Source organism: Lynx rufus, unplaced genomic scaffold (genome assembly GCF_022079265.1).
Source record: "Lynx rufus isolate CCGP_SWC_20201006 ecotype Redwood Valley unplaced genomic scaffold, mLynRuf1.p SCAF_2, whole genome shotgun sequence".
Taxonomy (NCBI): Eukaryota; Metazoa; Chordata; class Mammalia; order Carnivora; family Felidae; genus Lynx; species Lynx rufus.
Window position 1 is genome coordinate 44,919,351 of NW_025814834.1, and position 23,823 is coordinate 44,943,173.

At 34.0% G+C, this 23,823-nt stretch overlaps 1 protein-coding gene and 1 non-coding gene across 2 annotated transcripts in view; one reads left to right on the forward strand and one right to left on the reverse strand.

Annotated features, from left to right (window-relative positions):
• Positions 1 to 751: 751 nt before the first annotated feature.
• PMS1 (PMS1 homolog 1, mismatch repair system component) overlaps positions 752 to 23,823 on the reverse strand; it is a 98,890-nt gene continuing 75,818 nt past the window's right edge. The window contains exons 9-15 of the mRNA XM_047084289.1: positions 21,999 to 22,121; positions 21,319 to 21,462; positions 20,287 to 21,158; positions 11,963 to 12,445; positions 8,577 to 8,707; positions 4,497 to 4,657; positions 752 to 1,100 (exon numbers count right to left, since the gene is read on the reverse strand). Of these exons, the coding sequence (XP_046940245.1) occupies positions 936 to 1,100; positions 4,497 to 4,657; positions 8,577 to 8,707; positions 11,963 to 12,445; positions 20,287 to 21,158; positions 21,319 to 21,462; positions 21,999 to 22,121 (2,079 nt within the window). The 3' untranslated portion in view covers positions 752 to 935. The remainder of the gene's footprint in view (positions 1,101 to 4,496; positions 4,658 to 8,576; positions 8,708 to 11,962; positions 12,446 to 20,286; positions 21,159 to 21,318; positions 21,463 to 21,998; positions 22,122 to 23,823) is intronic.
• On the forward strand, positions 15,714 to 15,820 carry LOC124516697 (U6 spliceosomal RNA). Its single transcript, XR_006963107.1, has one exon. It is a non-coding gene; the product is annotated as a U6 spliceosomal RNA (small nuclear RNA).

The window sequence follows — 23,823 nt, forward strand, 5'->3', positions numbered from 1 at the left end:
AATAATGTTACCCTAAATTTTGTTAAATCTCTGGATCTTCCCATGTTCTCTGACAAATGTTGACCCCAAAACCCAATAATTTCCATTTAAGAGACAGCAATTTCTAAACTGTTACCCCAAAATAGAGGTAAATGGCAGGATTTTGAAAGCTAAACTTCTTTTCCTCTAAACTTCATTTTCTCACTTTCTCCCACTCCCTGTCTCCCCATCATACTTTAAACAACATTGATAACTTCTGTCAGATATGCCAGCTCAGTCTGTGTGATTTCTCTCTGCATGGGACTGACCCAGTGTAAAAGTCCACTCAGGCTGCCATAACAAAATACCATAGACTGGTGGCTTAAAAGCACAACATTTATTTTCTCACAGTTCTAGAGGCTAGAAGTCCAAGATCAAGGTGTCAGCATGGTTTGTGGTGAGATCTCTATTACTGGATCATGAAGGGCCACCTTCTTCACATGGGGGTTGGGAGGAGAAAAGGAGAGGGTGAGCAAAAGCTCTGGTGTCTCTTCTTATAAGGGCACTAATCCTACTATGAGGGCCCTTACTCTTATGACTTCATCTAAACCTAATTACCTCCTAAAAGACCCTATTTCCAAATACCATCACACTAGGGGTTAGGACTTCAACATATAAATTTTAGGGACATGATTTAGTCCACAGCCCTTAGTAAATCAACCACCCAAGAATACTAGGTATTTGGAGTTTGGGGTTTACAACCAATAATTATTATGACAGCTGGTTCTTCAGATTAAAATGAACAGTCAATGTTAGTTTATTTAAGTTTTCCAGTTTTTGAATCCTTTTTCAATATGCAAGTCAGTAAATCCTCACTTATAAAATAACCATTTAATACATGATAATACAAAGATGGTTTAAAACTGACTCGTTTTATTATCAATTTTAATAGGAACAAATTTCTTAAACATATTTAATTAGGTAGCTTCTGGAATATGGATTAAATGATGAAAAAATGGGCGACCATGAACACACCCTTTAATTTCATTTCCAAATTCGTGCTTCATTCTGTACATAATGTCTTGGATGTCCTCTTTTGACAAGTACATCGGCAACTGTCTAGATAGACGCACTGCTTCTCCCTGTGAAGAGAAAACCATACATTTTACCATGATACACCCTGAAGCAGAAAACCTGTTATTTCTGGCAAGAGAGAAGGCAGAAAATTGATTATATTCTTTTTATTACTCATTTACTCACATATGAAGCACAAATTATGTTAGTCATTATTGTAGGTTCTACACACAGAGAAGAATAAGACAAACAACATCCTTGTTCTTGTGAAATTTATATTCTATTCTAGTGCAGAGAAACAAAACATAAAAAGACAAAGAAAATTTCAGTAAGTAATAGTGTGCAAAATTAAACTAGGCAATAAGATAGAGAGTGATTGTGTGGTTAGGGAAAGCTTCTTCAAGGTGACATTTAAATTTCAATTTAAATAAGAAATAATGCAAAGATCATGGGGTAAGAAAAGCATTTCAGGCAGAAGTAACAGAAAGACCTGAATGGTTACTGTGGGTGTAGCATAATTACTAAGTAGAAAAGGGAAACAAGAAAGGGAGTTAAGTAGGGGCCAGATAACCCTTTAGGACAGGATGAATGCACAGGGAAATAACCAGGGGGTTTTAAAGCAAGAGCCTAATATTTGCTTCACATTTTAAAACAATCAGTTTTGCTGTTGTGTGAAGTATGGTTTGAGGCAGGTCAAGAAGAGAAGCAGTCTTGCAGGCAATTACTACAGTCCTGGTGAGTCTTTGACAAGGGTGATAGCAGTGGAGATGGAAGGAGGTTTAAAGACTCCTGACACGAGCAGGAGGTAGAGTCAAGACTTGCCGGTGGACTAGTTATGATGGATATAGACCCAAGGATAATGTCTGCATTTTCAGTATGGTGATGCTGTTTTCTGAGATAGGAAAAACTGAGCGTTTAGGGGTAAATAGTATTAGCAAAGCTAGCTTCTTTTAAGATTTATTTAAAAAAAATTCTTGTACTTCAAAGAACTTGAGCCTAAGGGTGCCTGGGTAGCTCAGCTGGTTAAGTGTCCAACTTCAGCTCAGGTCATAATCTCAAGGTTCATGGGTTTGAGCCCTGAGTCTGGCTGGCAGTTTGGAGCATGGAGCCTGCTTTGGATTCTGTGTCTCCCTCTTCTCTCTGCCCCTCTTCATCTCACACTCTTTCTCTCTCTCTCAAAAATAAACATTAAAATTTTTTTTTCAAAGAAGGTGAGCCTAATATTATTCTCTGCAACCACACACCCTCTTCCCTTTATCTTTCCAACCATCCTACTCCTCTCTAACTAAACCTATTCTTTTCTTTAATTTGACCTGTAATCTCCTCAATCCCTCCTTAATTTTCTGCCTCACCAGCACCTTTCTTATCTTTCCCTACTTAAGGTCCTGAATAGTTAGTGAGACATTAAGGATATTATCTCCAGCTTCCTGCATTCATTTTTGATTCCTACTAGAACCTAATTCATCTTTAGGTTCCTCTAGGAACCATATTTATTCCTCTAGGACATAACACAGTTTCTTGTATATACACTATGGGTTCAAATTTGCTCACTCACCCCCTTGTTCTACATATTCATCTTGCTAATTGCTACAGCTGGATAAATTGTACCAAGTACTGTTAGAAAATTTCCAAACTGTCCTGGCTGGATCCAATACCAGTGTTAGCTCTTATGAGTCCTCAATGCCATTTGGACATCTTATTCTTCTCTAATCAACCTTCTCTTATAGTACCTACAACTCTTATTTTCAGATATTCTCTACTACACTCAAATCCCCAATGCCTCCCCAGCCTCTTCACTCTCAGCAGATAACTTTTCCTACTCCTTTCCCACATGGATCACATACATCACTTCTCTCAAGTTTACCTCAAAATATTTTTACTTTCATTTTCCCTCTCTTCTGCTCTTAAGAGAACAGTTTCTCCTTTCTAAAGCTTATATCTTTTATCCCATCTTCCTTCCTGCCTCTTTTGGAACATCCGCTCTCCAATCTTTTATGTCAGTCTTTCCCATCAACAACACAGAAACACAGACAAGCTAATCTCTCTTTTTTTAACACCATGTGACTTGCAGCCTACACTTTTTCACCACTGCTCCACTGTTCGGCCATTGGCAAGTCTTCTCCTGACTATTTTTCTATTATTACTGCTATCTAGCAGCCATACCTGATGGTCTTCTAGCAACTATTACCCTATAGAGAATATGATACTAATTACTCATTTTTAAATTTCTTTCGTTCCTTCACTTTTATATGTACCTCTGTTTGGTTTTTCTTTTATTCTCCTATCTTTTATTTCTGATTCATCTTATTCAGCTTGACCTTAAATGGAAATATGCCTGTAGATCTTATGGAAGTTCTTTTTTTCCCAGGCTCTCTTCCTTAACAATCAATCCACAATTGCCTTAATGTAATGAGAAGTATAATATTAGTAAAAATATTTATATCTAAATATCCAACCATTTTTGTTATTTTTGAAATCGTATTTCTTTCTGCATGGTTCGTCAATACCCAAAACATGCCCCTCAACTCCTTCAACCTTCGTTTAAGTTTATACTACCTCTTTTGTAAGAAAAGATTCCTTTGAAGCCATTAGAAACTATCCGTGTTAAATTGCTCCCACAATAAGCTAGGAAGTTCCACAAGGCAAAGCTCTTGAAGGACTCACTGAATACTATTGAATACAATCTTCAGAAAGGGTAAAAAGTGGACTTTCCAAAAGTCTGACCCTCAGAATGCAATGGGCACACACCATGGTAAGAGTCTGACCAAAAATGACCCATTTTTTTTAAAAGGGAGAAAACAGATTTTATTTACATTCAGGTTTGTTTTTAAAATACCAAACCTAAGGGATAGAACTTCAAACACAATCACTATTGTTTTCCCACTACTATCATATACTTGAACATTTAAAACCTTATAAGCTTCTTCCATCCTCTATTACTTTAGAATTCATTTTTTAACCCAGTTATATTTCTTATTTGTGGTAAATATTCCTAGAAAACTAAAATTTCCATTTATTCAATAATCTACATCTTTCACTTACTCTCCCTTTTTGCTCTTGAAGAGATCAGGGCTTAAAATCCTTTATAGACAGGTATTTGGTGTAAAAGTGGAGAAATTTTGAATCCTTTCTTAAAAATCAGAAAAACTACTCCAAACAAAAAACAAAAACAAACAAACAAAAAACCTCAGAAAAACCATCACTATAAAGGGTGTCATTCATAGGGCTCTTCCTCAATATGTACTCAGGAAATAATGTTATGGTAAGGATCCATGATAGAGTTTACTACAACCACTTTATGATGTGAAACTTTTAATGAAGTTTTCTTTTTTTGGTAGTATTTCTTCTTGCAAACATATAATAAACCTAATAGAAACTTTACTATTTTGAATGTTTACTATTTTATTGATAAACAGTTAAGTATCTTAAAACCTAAACAACCTACATAATCTAATAATGCATACCTCCAAATAACTTATCACTTTACGAGGTCTACATTCATAAACTTCCTTTGCATTTTTGTTTAATATGGCATTAAGAATTTCTTTTAAGTCCATCACTCCATAGAATGGGAGACAATTAGCCATTTCTTCTATTTCCAAGTAGTCTTCAGCAATGGAAACACCTAAAAGAAAAATAAATAAAACCACATGTAGATATAGTTAGTTTTGTTTGAATTATATTCCAGAAAATGCCTATTAAAAACAAAATCACTGTGAAAACATTTAGTGAACCTTCCTTAGAATTTAATATAGTCAGGACAAAGTTTTGTTCCTTAGTTGGAGAACAAATGATAATTTCCCATAGGATTTCACATTAAGTCATAAGTGCTCATAGACACCACATGTGCTTTGTATCTCTGTTATTGCACTTCTGTTCTCTCCATTTGTGTAGAACACTTCCTACTTTGGAGAGAAAATGGAGTCCCATGATATTTATTAAAATAAAATTGATTTAAGTGTTTTAACAACTGTTGCTGTTCAAATTCTATTCTACTAGGTTAATATCTAGCTTAAAGGCCTGAATTATCTCTGTGACTATTTTAACTTAATTATAAAAATATTCATAGTAATTTATTTTTTCCAACTTTATTGAGATATAATTGATAAACACTATACAAATTTATGGTTTACAAAGTATTGACTTGATACACTTATATATTACAAATGATTACCACTATACTAACTTATTAATATATCACTAACTTGAGAAAATGAAATACTAATGTTTTAAATGTTTTAAAATATTTTAGTAAAACGATATTTAAAGCTGATATTATTTATTAAACTACTTTAATTTAGTGATTAAAATAAAACTAAAAACTAGATTGGATATATAATGGGGTAAAATACCCATAACAATATAAATTCCAAAGGATCAAATTTGGCTTTAGAATGCATTTTAAAATGCTGCAAAATAGCAGAGATTGTCTTCTTTGGCTCTGTGTAACACTGTTAATATTGAATTTCATACCATGGTTACCTAGAAGTAAAGAAAATGAGACAGTCCAATGTTGGATAAGTGGTAGCTATCAACAGATAAAAAAAAAAAAAAAAAAGGAGTGATGTAGCTTGAAGAGTTTCAGATCCTGAGATGTCAGTGATCCTATACCTAATCTGCTTCCAGTTACAGATCAGTTCCTTGACCTGGATAAGATGCAGTGGTGGTATAATAGAGGAGGCATCCTATGTTCCTCCTTGGAAACAACTATAGAGTAACAGAAGAAGATCTATAATTAAACATTAAGGGATAAAACACAAGAGTTGAATGAAGGGAAATAAAAGGGGAATTTAAATGGGACTTGATACAGGGTTTAGGTAGGCAAAGAGGAAGAAGCAGAATATTCTAGTTCACATATTTTTACACATATATACAGATAAGTAAATTACAAAAACATCAGCTAAGAGACTTTCCACTATGCTGGTTCTGTACCTTTTATGCTATGATTAGACTGAAAAGTCTAATACTTACTACATTTGCCCTGGAAAATAATACACATTTCACAGAATTACTTGTGGATGTGAATAAAGTATTTGGCAACAGATGAGGAAATTAAGCAATATTTTAATTTCTAGATTTGAAACAGATATAGGAAACTTAGCCCATCTCGGGACTCAAACCCACGAGTTGTGAGATCATAACCTGAGCCGAAATCAAGAGTCAGATGGATGCTTAACCGACTGAGCCACCCAGGTGCCCCGACAAGTTTTCACCTCCTAAAATATGGAATTCTTGTTGATGTAAAACAAAACGCTATTCCCATTAACAAGCAAAATTCTTAGGATCACATTCAGAACCTTCCCTCAAAGCCAGATGTATTATTCTTCCTCTTTTTTAAATGTCTTTATCTTTATTCAACGATGTTTTCTGACAACTGGCAAACTGTTTATCCAAAGTTAGTCTAAGACAACAAACTCTAAAAAAAGAAGTGGTCTTTAGGAAAACATGACATAAAAATTAATGAAGGGAAAAAAAGGGCTTAAAAAAGAACATGAGAGTTTTTAATCTGATGTGTTTGTTATTGGTAAGATAAATAATGCTGATGACAATCTAAGTAAAGTTAATTCCAATCAAATCAAGTCAGTTTGCAGATAAGTCTTAATTCATTTTTATCTCTGGTGCCATGCAAGGTACCTGGTATTCCAAAGGCCTTAAAAAACACTTCCACAAAGCTAAGAGCTGAAAGCATCTGTCAGATAGAAACTTACTGGGTAACTCAAAAATAAAAAAATAAAAAGTTGGCTATCCTAACTTAAAAAAAAAATTGCTGTGAACCTGTGGAGTTCTGTGGTTCAAGTTGTGCAGATTGCTGTGTTAATCCTCAAATCAGTTTTATAGGTATGCAAGATGGCTTGGTGTTTGGTGTTGATTTGGCTGCATTTTAGGGATGAGAAATGCAAAAAAAAAAAAAAAATTGCTGTGATAACATCTTTCATGAAAAAAAAAATGGCACCTGCCAGCAATACCACATTAGTTAATCAGAAAAATAGATTAAGAAAAAAATATTTAACTACATATATACATACACACACCCCTAGCTTCACACTTCAAATAATTTAAAAAGATATTAGGGGTCCCAAGGAAGAAAGATTTCTATGACTAAAAGAAATGAGGACAAGTCCTTTCAGAAAGGGGTACTGGAAGATGGGAAGAAAAGAGAATATTCAAATACCTACCACTGTCAAATACTATGCGTATTGATTTCTGTAAGTACCTAGTTAAGTGCTAACTACTTTATAAAGTAAATATCTCCACTTTAAAAGAAGCAATATAATAAATTAGTTAAAAGGTAGCCTATAAAGATGCTTGGGTTTAAATCCTTGTTCTACCACTAACCGTGTATCCTTAAGCAAACTTCATTGTGCCTTGATTTTTTCCATCTATAAAATGGAGACAGCAATAGAACATACTTCATAGGGCTATTAGGAAGATTAAATTAATACATTTAATATTTAGAATCGTGCCCTGTACATTATAATTATTCAATAATTATTAGTTGTTATAATGAGAAAATATTGAGGCCAAATGACTTTCCCAAGAAAACCCTTTAAATGGCAGAGTTGAGATTTGGACTAGCTTTTCACTCCAAATCTAAATATCCAGACTGAGGTAGAAGGTAAGAAATTTCACAGTAGGTGTTCCTAAAACTGCAAAAGTCAATGAAGTTAAAGTTTGTTGCACCAAAACATTTTCTGCATATATCTAATTTCATAGTTTTGTACATTGTTTTTACTTATTTTCTTTTTATGTCTCAGTAAAACATTCCTGTAAAAATTTTCAACACTGTTTTGGTTGAACTTTATTTTTCTACACCTTGGTCATGACAGCTTTAAGGGACAAACAGGAGAGGGGACAGTGGGATGACTCTGCGCAGCATCTTTGATACCAGATGAAGGGAAAGTAGTAGGACAAGACCAACATAGGAAGTTAGGGCAGAAAAAAGTTAAATATGGAAGCTATGAAAGAAGAGAGAAAGGGCCAACCAGGAAAACTGAAGTCTCCTAGCCAGAAGGATTTACTTTTCTCTCCACCCAGTGAATTGCCATACAAAGTAAATAGTTTTATCACAGTCTTTTTAGCAAAGCAATGGAATCAAATCACTCACTCTCCAAATAGTAAGATTGCTGATGTTACAAACCCAACTTGCAAAACAAGTAAAAATCCTTTTAAAAAGGTAAGAGAGGTCCACTTTTGTTAGACCTTTCCAATATACTATGTATATCTTTCCCATCTAAAGGAGTATTAAATAATTTAAACAAAGTAGGCAATTTGCATTTTGTGACAAAAGAGGTCAAACATTACAATGAAACTACTCGATTAGTTATGAAAACACAAATGCCAGGTAATATACTGAAAGAGATGCCAAGGTTGCTTGTTTCCAACAGAAGTGACCTTTCTGAAATATGACTTTTTACATACATAGCTGATGCTGTACTTTTCATGAAATAAAAATATACCATGATATGTACATTATGAAACTCAAATGTAACTTCTGGAACAAGACTTATTTCCAAGTCAGGAAATATTAAATCACATTATCATACCTGGTATTAATTTTATCTTGAAACCATTTGCTGTAAGACGAGGATCAGACAGGTAAGTTGATCCACTGTGTCTCTGATCATCTGTGGTCATTTTACATAAAATCTCTAAGTAATGAGATCCATTAAAAAGACTGAAAAAGAAATTAATGGTCTTTTAACTTATTAAATATGTAAAATTAAATAAGAGGATTTATGGGAAAAAGTTAACCCAAGGGCCCTCTAAAAATCATCAGTAACCAAAATACAAAGATATAACTAACCCTGTAAGAAACTTTATTTTTTTACATTTCTGTATCTTTAGAAGACCTACTGTATACCGTGAACAGAAAGGAGGAAGACTAGTCATAAAAGACAGTTTCTATTTTTCAGAACATGACAAACTAAATGTGAAATCAAAAACTGTGCTCTCTCAAATCATACAATTGAAAACTTTATAAATAATGCCATAGCTATATTATTGTATCATAAGGTTGTTGTGAAAATCAAAGGGTTTAGTAAAGCTCTGGTAAGTCCTCAACAAACATTAGCCATTGTTATTGCTATTATTGAGCTCTTATTTTTTATTTTATAGAAATCTAAATTACTCCATTCCTGCATTACAACCATAGTGAGAGGGGTGCCTGGGTGGCTCAGTCGGTTGAGCAGCCGACTTCGGCTCAGGTCATGATCTCACAGCTCCTGGGTCTGAGCCCCGTGTTAGGCTCTGTGCTGACAGCTCAGAGCCTGGAGCCTGCTTTGGATTCTGTGTCTCCCTCTCTCTCTGCCCCTCCCCTGCTCGAGCTCTGGCGCTCGCTCTCTCTCTCTCTCTCTCAAAAAATAAACATAAAAAAAAAAAAAAAAGAACCATAGTGAGAAAACTAAGCCCAGCCCATAACTACCCTGTCTTTGACACAGTTATGAAAAACTTACATTCATTGTGGTGGGGATGTCACATTTGATAAGAAGGGTGAAAACAATTTTGAATTCAGCTTTGTTGCAGTTCATGTTCAACTAAGAAAGCTTTTTTTCAGGCTAGTATGGGCCTCCAAAAATAATTTTTAATGTATTTGGTTTTGAAAAACAGAATGTAACAGGAAAATATTTTTTAAAACATATAATTTGTACAAGCACACAAAATGAATTTTGAACTTTAAATGAAAGTTCACAAATACCATTTAGAAAAGCAATCAAGTTTAAAATTTCAGATACACTCTAGCTGTTTTTAAGGGGAGAAAAGAGAAAGTACGATCAGATTTCTGAACTGTTTAATATACCCCAAATCTGTATTAATTTCTTTTGCTAATTCTTCAACAGTTTCCTAAGCCAATCTTAAAAGAATACTACGAAAGGATTCTACTATGAAAGAATACTATGCTGGATTTTAGTGAATGTGATTACCATTGCCTTAATTAAAAAAGGTAGCCTTGGGACAAATGTTTTCCTGTGTCCTGGCCCTATTTTTTCTTCTGGTGGCAGGGTTTTTAACACAAGCGTTTTAATATATTGTATAAAAGATTTTGTTGTAGTTTATTCTTGGGAGTTCTGAAACAATTACCTAGTGATGTGTCCTAGAGAACAAATCCTCAATATCTTTCTAATTTCAGGTTTTTAATCTCCTTTATCATACATAAGATTCTCTCCTGTGTCAGACTAAAAAAGAAGTATTAAATATAAACAAGGCAAATGTTAATAGTTATTAGTCTCTTTTACAGAAAATACTTTGCTCATGTAGGATAAAAGGGAAATACCCCATTTTGCAAAGTATAATAAAATCAGTTCAGGAAACAATCATCAATGGATGAATCCATTAAATGGAAAGGTTGATAGGGAATTTTAAGGTATAAGAGTAGGCTGTCAATGGCTGAACCCAGTGATAAGTGCCTTTTGATGTGATGAAATACAAAGCACATAGCACAACCTATTGGAACTGTGATACTAAAAAGGATAATTTAAATCTATTCAATCCTCTCGGGCTGTCTTCTGTTTAAATATGGGAGAGGGAGGAACAAGTTAAACACCACCTTGAGGAAGCAAAGGGTCAAACTGAGATAACAGGATATTCTAATGAACAAATGACTGTTATCAACAATAAGTTAATGGTGTGATATTTAGAAGAGATTTAAGAGATATAACAAAATGTAATGGCTGGACCTTGTTTAGATAAAAATTAAACTTGATACATTAAAAACTATAAAAAAGAGGGGTGTTTGGGTGGCTCAGTCAGTTGGGTGTCTGACTTAGGCTCAGGGCACGATCTTGCAGTTAGTGAGTTGGAGCCCTGTGTTGGACTCTATGCTTGGAGCCTGGAGCCTGCTTCAGATTCTGTTTCCTTCTCTCTCTGCCCCTCCCCCACTCACACTGTCTTTCTCTCTCAAAATAAATAAGCATTAAAAAAATTAAAAAAAAGAAACTATAAAAAAAGACATTTTGAGACCATGAAGAACGCTTTCAAGGAATTAATATTGTGAAAGATAGGAACTGTAGTTAGGTAAGTCATTTTTATATTTTTTTGGCTTTGTCTGTAAGACAATAACACGGAACTTGTAAACATGTCTATTCACATCTCAATGGTCCAGTTCAATTACCTGGGCTCAAAGAGACAGAGTTTGGAAACATATTCTCTGACTGGGCAGCCATGCATACAGCTAAGAAGGGGAAGGAGAAAGTGTAAGTAGAGAAGGGAGACTGGATCCTGAACAGGGGTATTGGTCTCCTCTCGATGCTGGATACCTGTTATGTACTGTTTTGAGCAGTACATACAAAGCATGACCATTCCAGCCAGTTATCATGTCTTTGCAGAGGCCAAAGAAAGCAGCTGATCATCCCTTGTCTCTTTCCAAAGCCCTTTAGGTAAGTCATTTTTAAGAGAAAGATACTGAAAAATGTTTGGGTGGGAACTGTCTAAAAAATACTTAGGAAAGAAAATATGTATGTACACATACACACAACACACATACGTATACACACAGCATACATATACATTTGAAAGGATAAGTAGACAAATGTGGGAAAATCTTGATAATTGCTGATCAAGGCATTCATTGTATAATTCAATTCAATTTTGGTATATGTTTAAAATGTTAAAAGAGTGTACAATGAAAGAGAGTCATGGCAACCTAACTTCAAAATTACCCTTAGGAAAGTCACTGTGTACAGAAGAATTGAGGTTATTTATTAATTGCAGAAGTAAACTATCTAGCATACTCTAAAATTAGTAATTTAAAAACAATTCCATTAAAGATGAGAAAATCAAATTTTAAAAAGATTTCTTTAAATAAATCTTTTCCCTACTAGGAAACTTTTCCCTACTAGAAACACTTCCAACTTGTTACTTTCAATTTCTAATCTAGTATGGATTGATAAATGTTTTGAGAGTTAAAAAAAAGAATTATATTATTTCACCATACCTCTCTGTTAATATAATTGGCTTTTCCAGTGGCTCTGCAGGAAGTTTATGATTCTCAATAAGTCTTTTAAATAGGAGGGCTTCTTCTACTCTGTAAGGATTTAATAACATTACCTCTGTTTTGGATGTAATTAGCCACCCATCAGGAAACTTGAGATTGTGGATCAAGCAAAATTCGTCCTTCTCTTCTAAGTCAAATTTATGTTTCTCAAAATTTTTTTTTAAGTCTTCCATAGAAAAGGGGATCTGAACTATTTTAACATTTTGGTTCTTTCTTTTTTCAATTTGGCACTGAAAAAGGTCTTCAAGTTTTGGCTGATTCGATAATGAAGTTTTCAATTTGTGCTTCTGTGCCAAATGCCATGCACTGGTGGGCTTTATCTTTTTTCTGCCATCTTTTAATGGCATTTGTGACTCTTGTTCAATGGCTCTCTTGATTTGTTTATTGTATCGTTCCAAATCTTTAGTAGCCTTCTCTTCATATCTATGAATAAAGATAAAATATAACTAATGAGGCCATAATCAGAAATATATTAATCATCTGAAGTAAATTTTATAAAAAGTAAAGATCTGGTATTCTAAATCTGATAATGATGAAAGAACTTCTATTGGACTAACCCTCCCATACATAACTATGATAAACTCTGCACAAAATACAGAAAAAAACCATTTAAAATAGGCATGAAGAGCAACCAAAAACAGGCAGATATTGGAATAAATTCGACATTTGAAAAAAGAGATCCAGGGGTGCCTGGGTGGTTCAGTTAGTCAAGTGTCCAACTTTGACTCAGATCATGATCTCATGGTTTGGGGTTTGAGCCTCATGTTGGGCTCTGCAAGTGGGGAGCCTGCTTGGGATTCTCTCTCTCTGCCCCTCCCCAGCTTACGCTTTCTCTCTTTCCCAAAATAAAGTTAAAAAAAAAAAAAAGATATCCATATTTATACAGATGTTACACAGAAGACAGCCCCCAGCATTAAGGGGAAGTGGCAAAAACTCAAGAAATAAGCTGCACTTTAAAAAAAATTTTTATGATTTTTATTAATTATTTTTATATCACATAATAGTATAAGTTGCACTCTTATTAGCTTGAATCACCAGAACAGAGTTCCTTGCTTCCAAAACAAATGGAAATTGAAGGAGAAAATCCCGTTTGTGGCAACCCAGAGGAAAACAACTGCTAGAATGTTAAATGAGCTAAAAAGAGATTTTAGTGACTACCACTCCAGGTTAAATGGAGTTTCGAGTTTGAATTCTACATAATTAGATAGCTTAGTAAACACTTTGGATTTTAAATTAAAACTGGAGTAGGGCCAGGGTAAGGAAAAAATTATGTCTTAGAACTAAGGAAGCTAGTATTTGCCCTAGGATTAAGGGCGAAATTTAAACTCTCTCTCTAAGGATATATAAAACAGCCTCCACAAGCTCAACATGATCTGTCAGTAATTTATTTCAACGTTTTTTATTTATTTTTTGGGACAGAGAGAGACAGAGCATGAACGGGGGAGGGGCAGAGAGAGAGGGAGACACAGAATCGGAAACAGGCTCCAGGCTCTGAGCCATCAGCCCAGAGCCTGACGCGGGGCTCGAACTCACGGACCGCGAGATCGTGACCTGGCTGAAGTCGGACGCTTAACCGACTGCGCCACCCAGGCGCCCCTGATCTGTCAGTAATTTAAATGCTTGGTAGAAAAAAACATGAATACACTTCAGAAGAAGATAACAAAACCTACAGTTTCTTCAACAGATCACCCACAACATCCATTATATAATCAAAAGTTACCATTCAAGCAACAAAACAAGAAAATGAGAGTCACAGTCAAGAGAAAAAGTGGTCAGTAAAACCAACCTCAAGATCATTCACTCAGATGTTGGAATTTGCAAAAAAGAAAAAAATTTTTTTAAAAATAGGTTTTAACAAATATTTAAGGACTTAAGGCAAAAGAAGATCATAATGAGAGAAAAGAAGGGGAATCTAAACAGAGAAGGGACGTTACAAAGAACCAAATGGAAATGGAAATTCTAGAACTAAAAAAAACAGGATTTGAAATGAAAAATTCCCTGGGTAGGCTTAGCAGATCAGGGATGGCAAAAGAAGGGTTAGCAAACTTGAAGACAGATCAGTAGAAGTGATCCAATCTGAACAATGGAAAGAAATAATGAAGATTAAAAAAAAAAAACTCAGTGGCCTATGGCACAACAACCTCACATATATGTAATTGGGAGTCCCGGATAAAAACCATAATAGTGAGGAAAAAAAAATTGAAGAAATTATAGCATGGATGTTGTAATTTGTATAAATGAAACCTTTTACAGATCCAAGGTCAGTGAACCCCAAGCAGGATAAATACAAAGTCCACGGCTAGGCATATGAAAATGAAATTGCTCAGAACCAAAGATAAACACGAAATTCTGAAAGCACTGAGAGGGGAAAAAAAGACAATACAAAAAAGAATACCACAAAAGATGGATATAAATTCTCATCAGAAGCAATGTAAAGCCAAATGACAGTGAATAACATCTTTTAAGTGCCAACAGAATATAGACTTCAATGCTACAAAGCCAACAGGTCTTTTGAAAATGAAGATGATACAAACATTTTCAGATAAAAGCTTAGAATCTTTTGCCAACAATAACTGCACTGTTAAGGGCTGATACCAGATAGAAATTCTGATCTATAGGAAAAAATGATGAGCCTCAAAAAATGGTAACTATGTAGGTAAAAAAGAAAAAGGATCTTTCAATATAATTCTCAGGGATTCTGGGTGGCTCAGTCAATTGAGCGTCTGACACTTGATCTTGGCTCAGGTCATGATCGCAGGGTCACCAGTACAAGTCTTCCATCAGGCTCTGCGCTGACCACGGAGCCTACTTAAGATTCTGTCTGTCTCTCCCTCTGCCCCTCTCTTCGTTGTTCTCCCTCTCTCTCTCTCTCTCTTACTCTCTAAAAAAAGGTTTTTTTAGGGGGTGCCTGGGTGGCTCAGTTGGTTAAGCATCCACCTTCGGCTCAGGTCATGATTTCATAGTTTGTGGGTTCAAGCCCCATGTTGTGCTCTGGGCTGACAGCTCAGAGCCTGGAGCCTGTTTCGGATTCTGTGTCTCCTGCTCTCTGTGTCCCTCCTCCCCTGCTCATGCTGTCTCTCAAAATATAAAATAAACATTAAAACAATTTTTTTAAAGATGTAACTAAATAAAATAGTCAATTCTGCATCTGAAGAGTTCCTTACACATTTACTGTAATATCAACATGGAATAAACAATTCCCTGAGCACTATGTAAGAAAATGCATACACTTTAATACCCCATGTACTAAATAGATACTAGTAAAATTAAAATTCACTATGATAGCATGCAAAATAAAAATTTTATGATTAAATTTATAATGATTCATACTTAAATATTAATTTTTTCAGTTGCTATTTGTTTCTCATTTTAGAGTCATCAGTGAAAAAATAAATTCAAATAAACTCAACACATCCAAACCATTTAATTTAGTTCATTTCAAAGGTACAAGATAATGAATATTTTAAAATTATACTGGGTAAAATGTCTAGAGATCTTTTTTTTGGTGGGGGGGGTGGTTAATGATAGCAGGAATAAAATGAAACTTCTAGAGCAAATCAAAGGTAGTCTAACATTGTGATTATATAACCCTTTCCTAAAAAAATGAGATGCCGGAGTCCTACTCTCAGATTTTCTAATTGTCCAGGCCTAGGTTGAGGTTGAATAGCACTGTTTTTAAAAGGCTCCATGGGTGCTCGCTTCAGCAGCACATATACTAAAATTGGAACGATATAGAGAAGATTAGCATGGCCCCTGCGCAAGGATGACACGCAAATTCGTGAAGCATTCCATATTAAAAAAAAAAAAAAAAAGGCTCCATGGGTGATTCTAATGCACACCCAGACCGGAACTGAACTTTGGTGTCCAGCAAAGTGTAATAGTCAAGAGCACAGACCCTGGAGACAGACTCTCTGGTCTGGTTCTGCCACTTGGTAGCTCTGTAAACCTACGCAAATTATTTAATTTTTCTGTGCCTCAAGATAATTGCCTGTAATATATAATTAACCTACATCTACTTTACAGTTTTGATGTGAGCAATAAAATGAGTTACAATGTGTCGAGTACTTACAGAGTAATGCTTGGCACCACAGTAAAGGATTACAAATGTTTGCTATCATTTTCTATCAAGAAATACATCTTGTAATGAATGGGGGAACATGACTGACTACAGGTTGGTAATTATTTAAGCAACTTTACTAAAAAAATTTTAAATGCAGTTTTAAATTTGAGACTGGAGAATTAACATTATTTCTAATCTTAAGTAACTCTTAAGAAACTGGCTAAGTTCTATTGTAGGTAATATACATGAAACATTTTAAAGGAGAAATTTAGATATGTGTTAGCAAGTAATGATATTCTTGGGAGAACTATATTAAATGTTAAAGGTGAAACTAAGACATAAGAGACTACAACATATTGTGTAGTTTGTACTCAGTACATGTTTGTTAAATGCAGGAATGTTAGCTGGATAGGAAGTTAAGAAAGACCTTGTTACGCTGTAAACTAGATTAAAAAAAAATTATCTCTGGTTACTTACCAGGCTATACTCATAAAATTTTGTACCTAATTTTTTCCTACTTCTACTTAGAATCTGAAGTTCTGGATTAGCTATACAATACACACAATTTTTGACAGTTTATTTTCAATAGGTACTATAAAAATAAGTATTTTTAGCTCTTGGATATTTGAATTCAAGATTTTTCCCTTACAGTGAAAAATGAGTTCAAGATGAAGGTCACCATTTGTAATTAATTATAATGTGCAAATTTTCACATATGGTACTAATCTTGTGATTTACTCAAGAAGTCAATTTAATTAGTTCCTTGGGAAATATAAAAAGCTATGTCCAAAGGAATATTAAGTAAATGTTAAGTAAAAACAGCTGCTACCTTTGACTTAATATCATTAAGGGATTCAGTAACCTGAATGGAAAATATTAATTCTGATTTGACCAGTAATCAATTCAAATGTTTTTGTAACTACAGGTTACCTGTAATTATGTATATCATTTTCAATACTCCAACTAAATATTATTATTTTTTATTTTAGGTAAAAATATGTTCATAGCTACTATAAATGAAAAGTTCAAATTAACATCAATTGACTGAAACCCCGGTGACAGGGCACATGGTCTAAATATGGTTTCTAATCCATATTTAGAAATGAAAGGAGAAGAAAGGAAAGGAAAAGAAAGCAAAGGAAAATATATCCAGAAAGGAAGAACTAAAAAATGAAGTACCCCTACTCCAAAGTCTGTCCTACGCTCTCAGCAGAAAAACCCTGATCCTAGACCTTATTCAAACTCTGTGTTATGGCTTACAGAACCTTCCATAATCTGGCCTGCCTTCCCTCCACTTACTTTACTATACTCTCTCATATTCTGTTCTTGTCAAAGTGGCATCTTTTATTTCCTCAATAACACTATTTTCCTTCTAGCTTCTGAGCCTTATGTACCATTTTATCTAGAAAATTCCCTACACCTTTCTGATTAATTTCTATTCAGGGAATCATTCATTTCCTGTCTCATAGATGACATTAAGCCCAACTGCTAAGTATTTTCATAACTCCTTGTGTTTATTTTAAAACTCATTGTCTTCTATGATTACTGTTTGTGTCTTCCTCACTATACTGCATCATGTATATTTTATTTATCACTGTATCTGAAATGATTAGCTAGAGTACATAGGTCCTTGTATGCAGAATGTCTTTAATAAATACTCTAAATGAAGACAGGAAGGAAAGGAGGGAAGGAGGAAGAAGAAAAGGAGAAGGGAAAAGGAAGGGAAAGGAGGAAGAGAAGGAAGAAGTAAGGGAAAGAAACAACAAGAAAAAGAAGAGAAGGGAAAGGAGGAAGAGAAGAAGAAGGGAAAGAAAACAGAAGGAATAGGACAAAAAATGAAGGGAGGATAGATGGAAAGTCCATAGAAGTCTCTTATCCATAGAAGAGGAGTCTACTCTGATATCCCTTAGCACTTCTTACAGAATTTAGGATCACGGAAAGAATTCCAAAGTAAATACTACAAAAAAGTGGTAGTTACTGTGATTGCTGAGTGTGATCTCATTTTTGCTCTACTTTCTCACTAATCATAATTCTGGACACAGCCCTCATGGTCCCAAAACCCCTGGCCCTGGAAGATTCTAACACAACATTTTGTGACACACTGTAGCTCTCTGATTCCAAAATACCTGTATTTTCTTCTATTTCTGGCCTCCAAATTAATCTTGATTAAGCAAGTGAAAAATAATGTCAGTAACAAGTTTTCTGTTCACAGGTTAAAAACTGAGTAAGATCATGAACAATTATTTACTATGTGCCATTTTTCTTATAACACACAAAATCTTATTTAATCCTTCCAACAACCCACGAGATACTGCCCACACATTTTTAGAAAAAGTCAGCAGAGAAAGAAACTCAAATTAAAACCTGGTGTAGTTCCAGAGGTCTGCTCTTGACCAACACTGCCTCTTTTGTCTACCTGATGGCAGTAAGACAGAAAAGATTCTGGATTCCAGAATACTGTCTGATGATAAACATATTTTTAGATGAGTTCTATTAACCATAATCTTCTACCTTGAGGCCTACAAAAAGAAACAATGCTGACACACACTCCCCAAAAGTCAACAGGAACAATACCTGCTGTTGGGTTGTAAGGGAATGGCTATTCTAAGCTGTTATACTGTCACTACCTTCCAGGAAAGGGAAGCATCTATGCCTTTTTTCCCTATTCTCAGATAATACTCAATTCATCATCTCTCTGCTGGTCATTGCAATTCAACTTTTGTGGGCCTGCTGTACTAAAGTTAAATGCACTGATCTTTAAAATGCCTATATCACTTAGATAAAACTAAAGACAATCACAATGTATGAACCTTATTTGCAGCCTGATTTAAATAAACAAACTTAAAAATTTGATATTTATGAAGTAATCAGAAATCCAAACACTGAATATTTGGGGATATTAAGCAATTCTTGTTTTAAAAATTATTATGAGTGTAGTAGGGCTATATTTAAAATAAGAGTATCTTATTATACATGCTAAAATGTTTATGAAATATATGATACTATCCTAGGATGTGCTTCAGAATAATAATGGTAAAAAGGAAAAGTGAAGTGCATAGAGGTACAGATGAAACGAAACTGACCATGAGATGATGGTTCGTGAAACAAGGTATGGGTTCATTGTCTGCTTAGTCTATTTTTGTGTATGTCTAGGAAAAGAAAAAATACAACCATCCCCACCAAAAAAGAAAGAAAAAATAAATAAAAAGTAAAGAGAGAAGCTAATTTATGGAGGCTTTGCCTACTGGTGTTAATCATTATTCTTTTAAATTGAGGGTGTGTAAGATTGAATAAGTTAATGAAAAAGTAAAAAAACAAAACAAAAAACTGATCTAGTATCCACGTAATTTGTCAATCTAAATGGTAAGTTGCATTTAAATTGTTTTCCAGATGTTTCATGTAATATTGATATGCCCCAAATAAGAATACATAATTGGAAGTATAATTCCACTCTTTCATTTTCTGGTGGGCTAGATCACTTAAGACATAGTACTTTGTATTTATAGTAAGTGCCCTCAGTCAACTATAAACACTCATCATTTTATGATACTTATTTAGATCATATGATCTAAAGATGGCACGTAATATGTAGTTATTTTAATCAAAGACAGATCAAACCACCTATTTACCTACCAAAAAACCTCACCACAGTTTATTAGTTGGCAACGAATAAATAAAAGATTTTAGAAGGAATCCTTGAGTTATACTGAAGAGGGATAGCATTAACTCCACTAAACCGAATCTGCAAAAATATTGTAATTTTTATACTGTGTTACATATTTTGAAGACCAATTTAAAAAGGGGAATGGTCAAGATATTTCTTAAAACCGCCACTGCTATAGCTGTTTTAATGCATAAGCTTTAAAAAGAGAAAATCCTGTCATAGAAAGATTGTTTAACATAAAATAAGAAACAGAAGAAAATAGTAGTTTTAAATTAAGAAGAATGGAAAACGTTGAACTTCAAATTTCAATAATAAGACAGTAGTTAAGGCTTGTACCAAAAACAAAAAACAAAACAAAAAACTAAAAACCTCTAAATTTAAAAAAGTGATGCCAAAATTGGTACTCTAGCCAAACCAAAAGGTATTTTCCATTCTGCTTTTCCATAAATAAGAAGTTTAATTTTTTTTTTTTTAACCCAGTGAGTCATATAGAATGGAAATATCTCAGCATCAGGTCACATGCAAGCTCTGGAAACTTACTTCAGTTTTTCCTCTTCACTCAATGTCTTCCACAGTTCTTCAATTTGTACTGTTGCATCCTCCAGCTTTTCTGTGAGAAACTGAGCACGATGATCTTGAACAAAAAGGGCACTTGCTGACATGGGTTTCTTGATTACTCGATTGCTAATTAAGTCATAAGCTGTAAGCTGTCCAGATTTGTTGTCTACCACATTTGATTTTTTGTTACAGGAATCTTCACTGAGATTCTTTTGTTCAGGGCTTGGAGAAGTATTATTACTTAATTTACACGGTGAACTTTCTTGAGGCACTAAAATTTTCACAGGTTCAATGTTTTCTCCCATTGAATTTTTAAGTGTATTTCCCTTGCTCCAGTCATCTGCACAGATTTCCAAAGACTTCTCAGGACCTGCTGCTTCCTTATTTTTCCCACTCTCATCTCTATTGCTTTTATTGCCATTTTCTGATTGGGTGTGCTTAACAGAATCTACAAAACAAGTTTCACTACATTCCTTCTGAGCATCCTCACATGATAAATTATTCACTGGGATCTCCTGAAATGTATTTCTAGTGTTCTTATCAATGTTAGAATTTTCACTATTAAAATGATCATCATAATGGTCATCAACATGTAGCTGATGACTTAAACAATAATTAGTGTTTTTCCCAGATTTATCATTATGCACATCATTTTGGAAAGGAATGGCTGAAGTATCAACATTTGGATAATTATTTCCAGATGATTCCATCTTATTAAAAAGCACATCTGTTTCTGTTGTATTACTAACAACCATGTCAGCTGAGGAAACATCTGTTTTATTATTTTCATTTGTACCAGGTAGTGATCCGTAACAAGTCGTCATCAGATTTTCAAGAGCAATTAAAACAGATTCCTAAAAATATAAATTAACAAATGTTACAGAAAATTATGAAAATAATAAATAAGCTAGATTTAAAATATTTAAAAATACATAAAAACTCTCACACATGAAAATGGTTAGAGCTGCATAAGATTATAAATAACATAAATTTTAAAAAATTGTCCAAAATTACCTTATTCTGTAATAATACTTGACTTTTATCTGGTGTTAAATTTACATCCACATCAGCTGTAGGAACATCAATTTTCAGAAAGAAAATGGGATACAAACGAGTGGATTCCTTTAGGCACTTCAGATTGTAATAATGTCGGATTAGCTAGAAATAAAAATACCATGTATATAAGGATAGTATTGCCATCCTTAAATACAACCAAAAGAAGTACAGTCAGCTGAGAAACTGAGTGGATGTAACTTCTTGTTAGGAAAAGCAGTATTTAAATGGTAATACTCATTTAGAGCCCTTGAACTTGCATGAAATACAAGTATATTCATTAGGAAGTACAAATATTCAATGTAACTGGCCTCATGGTTAAAAGATCATAGTGTTATGGATGTTATCAAAATCCAGGCTTCAAATCCAAACTCTGTTACTTCCTGGCTACAGTGGGCTAAGAAAGTCACTAACATTTCAGTTTCTTCACTATAAATAAGGATAACAGTTCATCACAGAATTGTTGTGAAGTCCTATGTAAGACACCTAGCTCAATGCTTAAAAAATATTACTGTATCTCTTTTTCTTTTCCTTATATTTTAGAGCAAATCCTTAGAAGTAGTCCTCATAATAAGCTGACAAATGACAGAGCTAGTTTTCATTTCTGATCCAAGCAATATTTTTTTCCCAAAACAGATTACCTTTAATATGTCTTTTTGATGTATTGGTCGACTGTTTATAAAGATAAAACTCCTTTCTGGGGTTGAAAGACTTGTAAAAGAGTGGTCTGCATCTTGCTTAGGAAGAAATCCACTTAGATAAATCTGCAATTATAATAAATAATTACAGAATTAATGTGCATTGTCAACAATGACTGTGGTTCCAGGGGTCTGGCTATATACAAGAGATATAAAAAAACAGAATGGATTTTCATCTTATGGTCTCAAGAGTTATATACTTGCTGATAACCATGCCTTGAACATTAACCTTAAATGAAATACTGAAGCATATATTACATTGATGTTCTCAGTCTCTCTTTCTACAACTCTATTTTAAGGAAAAATTAGCATTCATAAAAGCTTCATGAATGAGCATATGCCTTACTGTCACAGACATACAGCATAAATACTGATCTCTGTTCAACCCTATCTTCTTTAGACTTTTAAAAATTTCTTTTAACATTTAAAAATTCTTCATATTGTGACTTTCTTTTAGCTGTTTGTCCTTTTTAGCCAGCTCTTCATGTAGAGAAGTGACTGGTTTATATCTTTATTCTGAGTGGGCTGTGAAGTCAATCTGAGTTTTCATTTCTCAATTAAAAACCGTCTTTTACTCTTTGACACTGATTGCAATACTTTATTTCCACTCTTGTTTAGAGAACCTATCTACAATCAAACCAATTATTTTTATGCTTTCTCTATTTTACAAATGTATGAAGAGGAGACAGAAAATGATGAAGGATCCTAGAAAAAAAATACCAGAGAAAAGAGACAGATTGAGGAGATAGAAGGCAAGGAAAATGCTCCTACTTTTTACCTTTAAAGATAATATAGAGAATTGTTAAGAATACAGGATAGAGCCAGACTGACATGATTTAAATCCCAGCTCCACTACTAACTACGGGACCTTGGTCAAGTTATTTAAAATACAAGCCCTATAGTCTCTTATATGGAACAACTAGAAACAGATGTATTTATATTAACCTGTTTAAAAAAAAAACCACTAATAGTAAAATTTCAGCTTAGGTTTAGGAAAGTGAGACTGTCAGTGGAGATGCTATTTTTAGGTAAGCAGAAACCACGAGGCTCTTCACTAACATAGTGAGTAGGCTGCCATCTAAGTCTATGGCTATCCCTACCCTTGGAAGTAAGTGTTTAAGGAGCTGCATTACCAATTTTAGAACACTAAGTGCATTACTGTCACAGTGCCAAACTGTGCCAATTTAAAAAATAAATTAATAAAGCTGGATAATCCATTACAAAATACTACTTAATTAACTGTAAAACTTCACAGCATTTACAAATGGTTGTATCATATACCAGGTAACTTGAGACCCTTCTTTAAGTACCTGCTGAGCATCAGAAAGCACCTGTTTAGTCTCTGAAAGACTTACTGGGTTTGTGGACTTAAAACAAAAAAACCTTCCCCAAATAGGTAAGAATAAAAATAAAATGAAGAAAAAACTGGTGATATTACTAATGTTTTCTTTTTATACCATCTTAGTTGTCCACTGAATAATTATTATTATTACTAAATACTGAGCTTTAAAAATGGCTTAGGATAACCTTAAGAACTATTATTTAAGTTATACAAAAAAGTAAAATCAAAGAGTAGTCTTAAAGTGCTCTAAAAATGAAAATCATGGTAGTTTATGGAAAAAGAATGACTGTTAGACCAAATCAGTGCAACCAAATAAAAAATTTGACTATACAGGACTCTCTGCCTAAATATTCCTCAACCTAGAAAGCAAAAAAAAAAGAAAAAAAAGAAAAAGAAAAGCAAAACATAAATACTTCTCCCCTGATT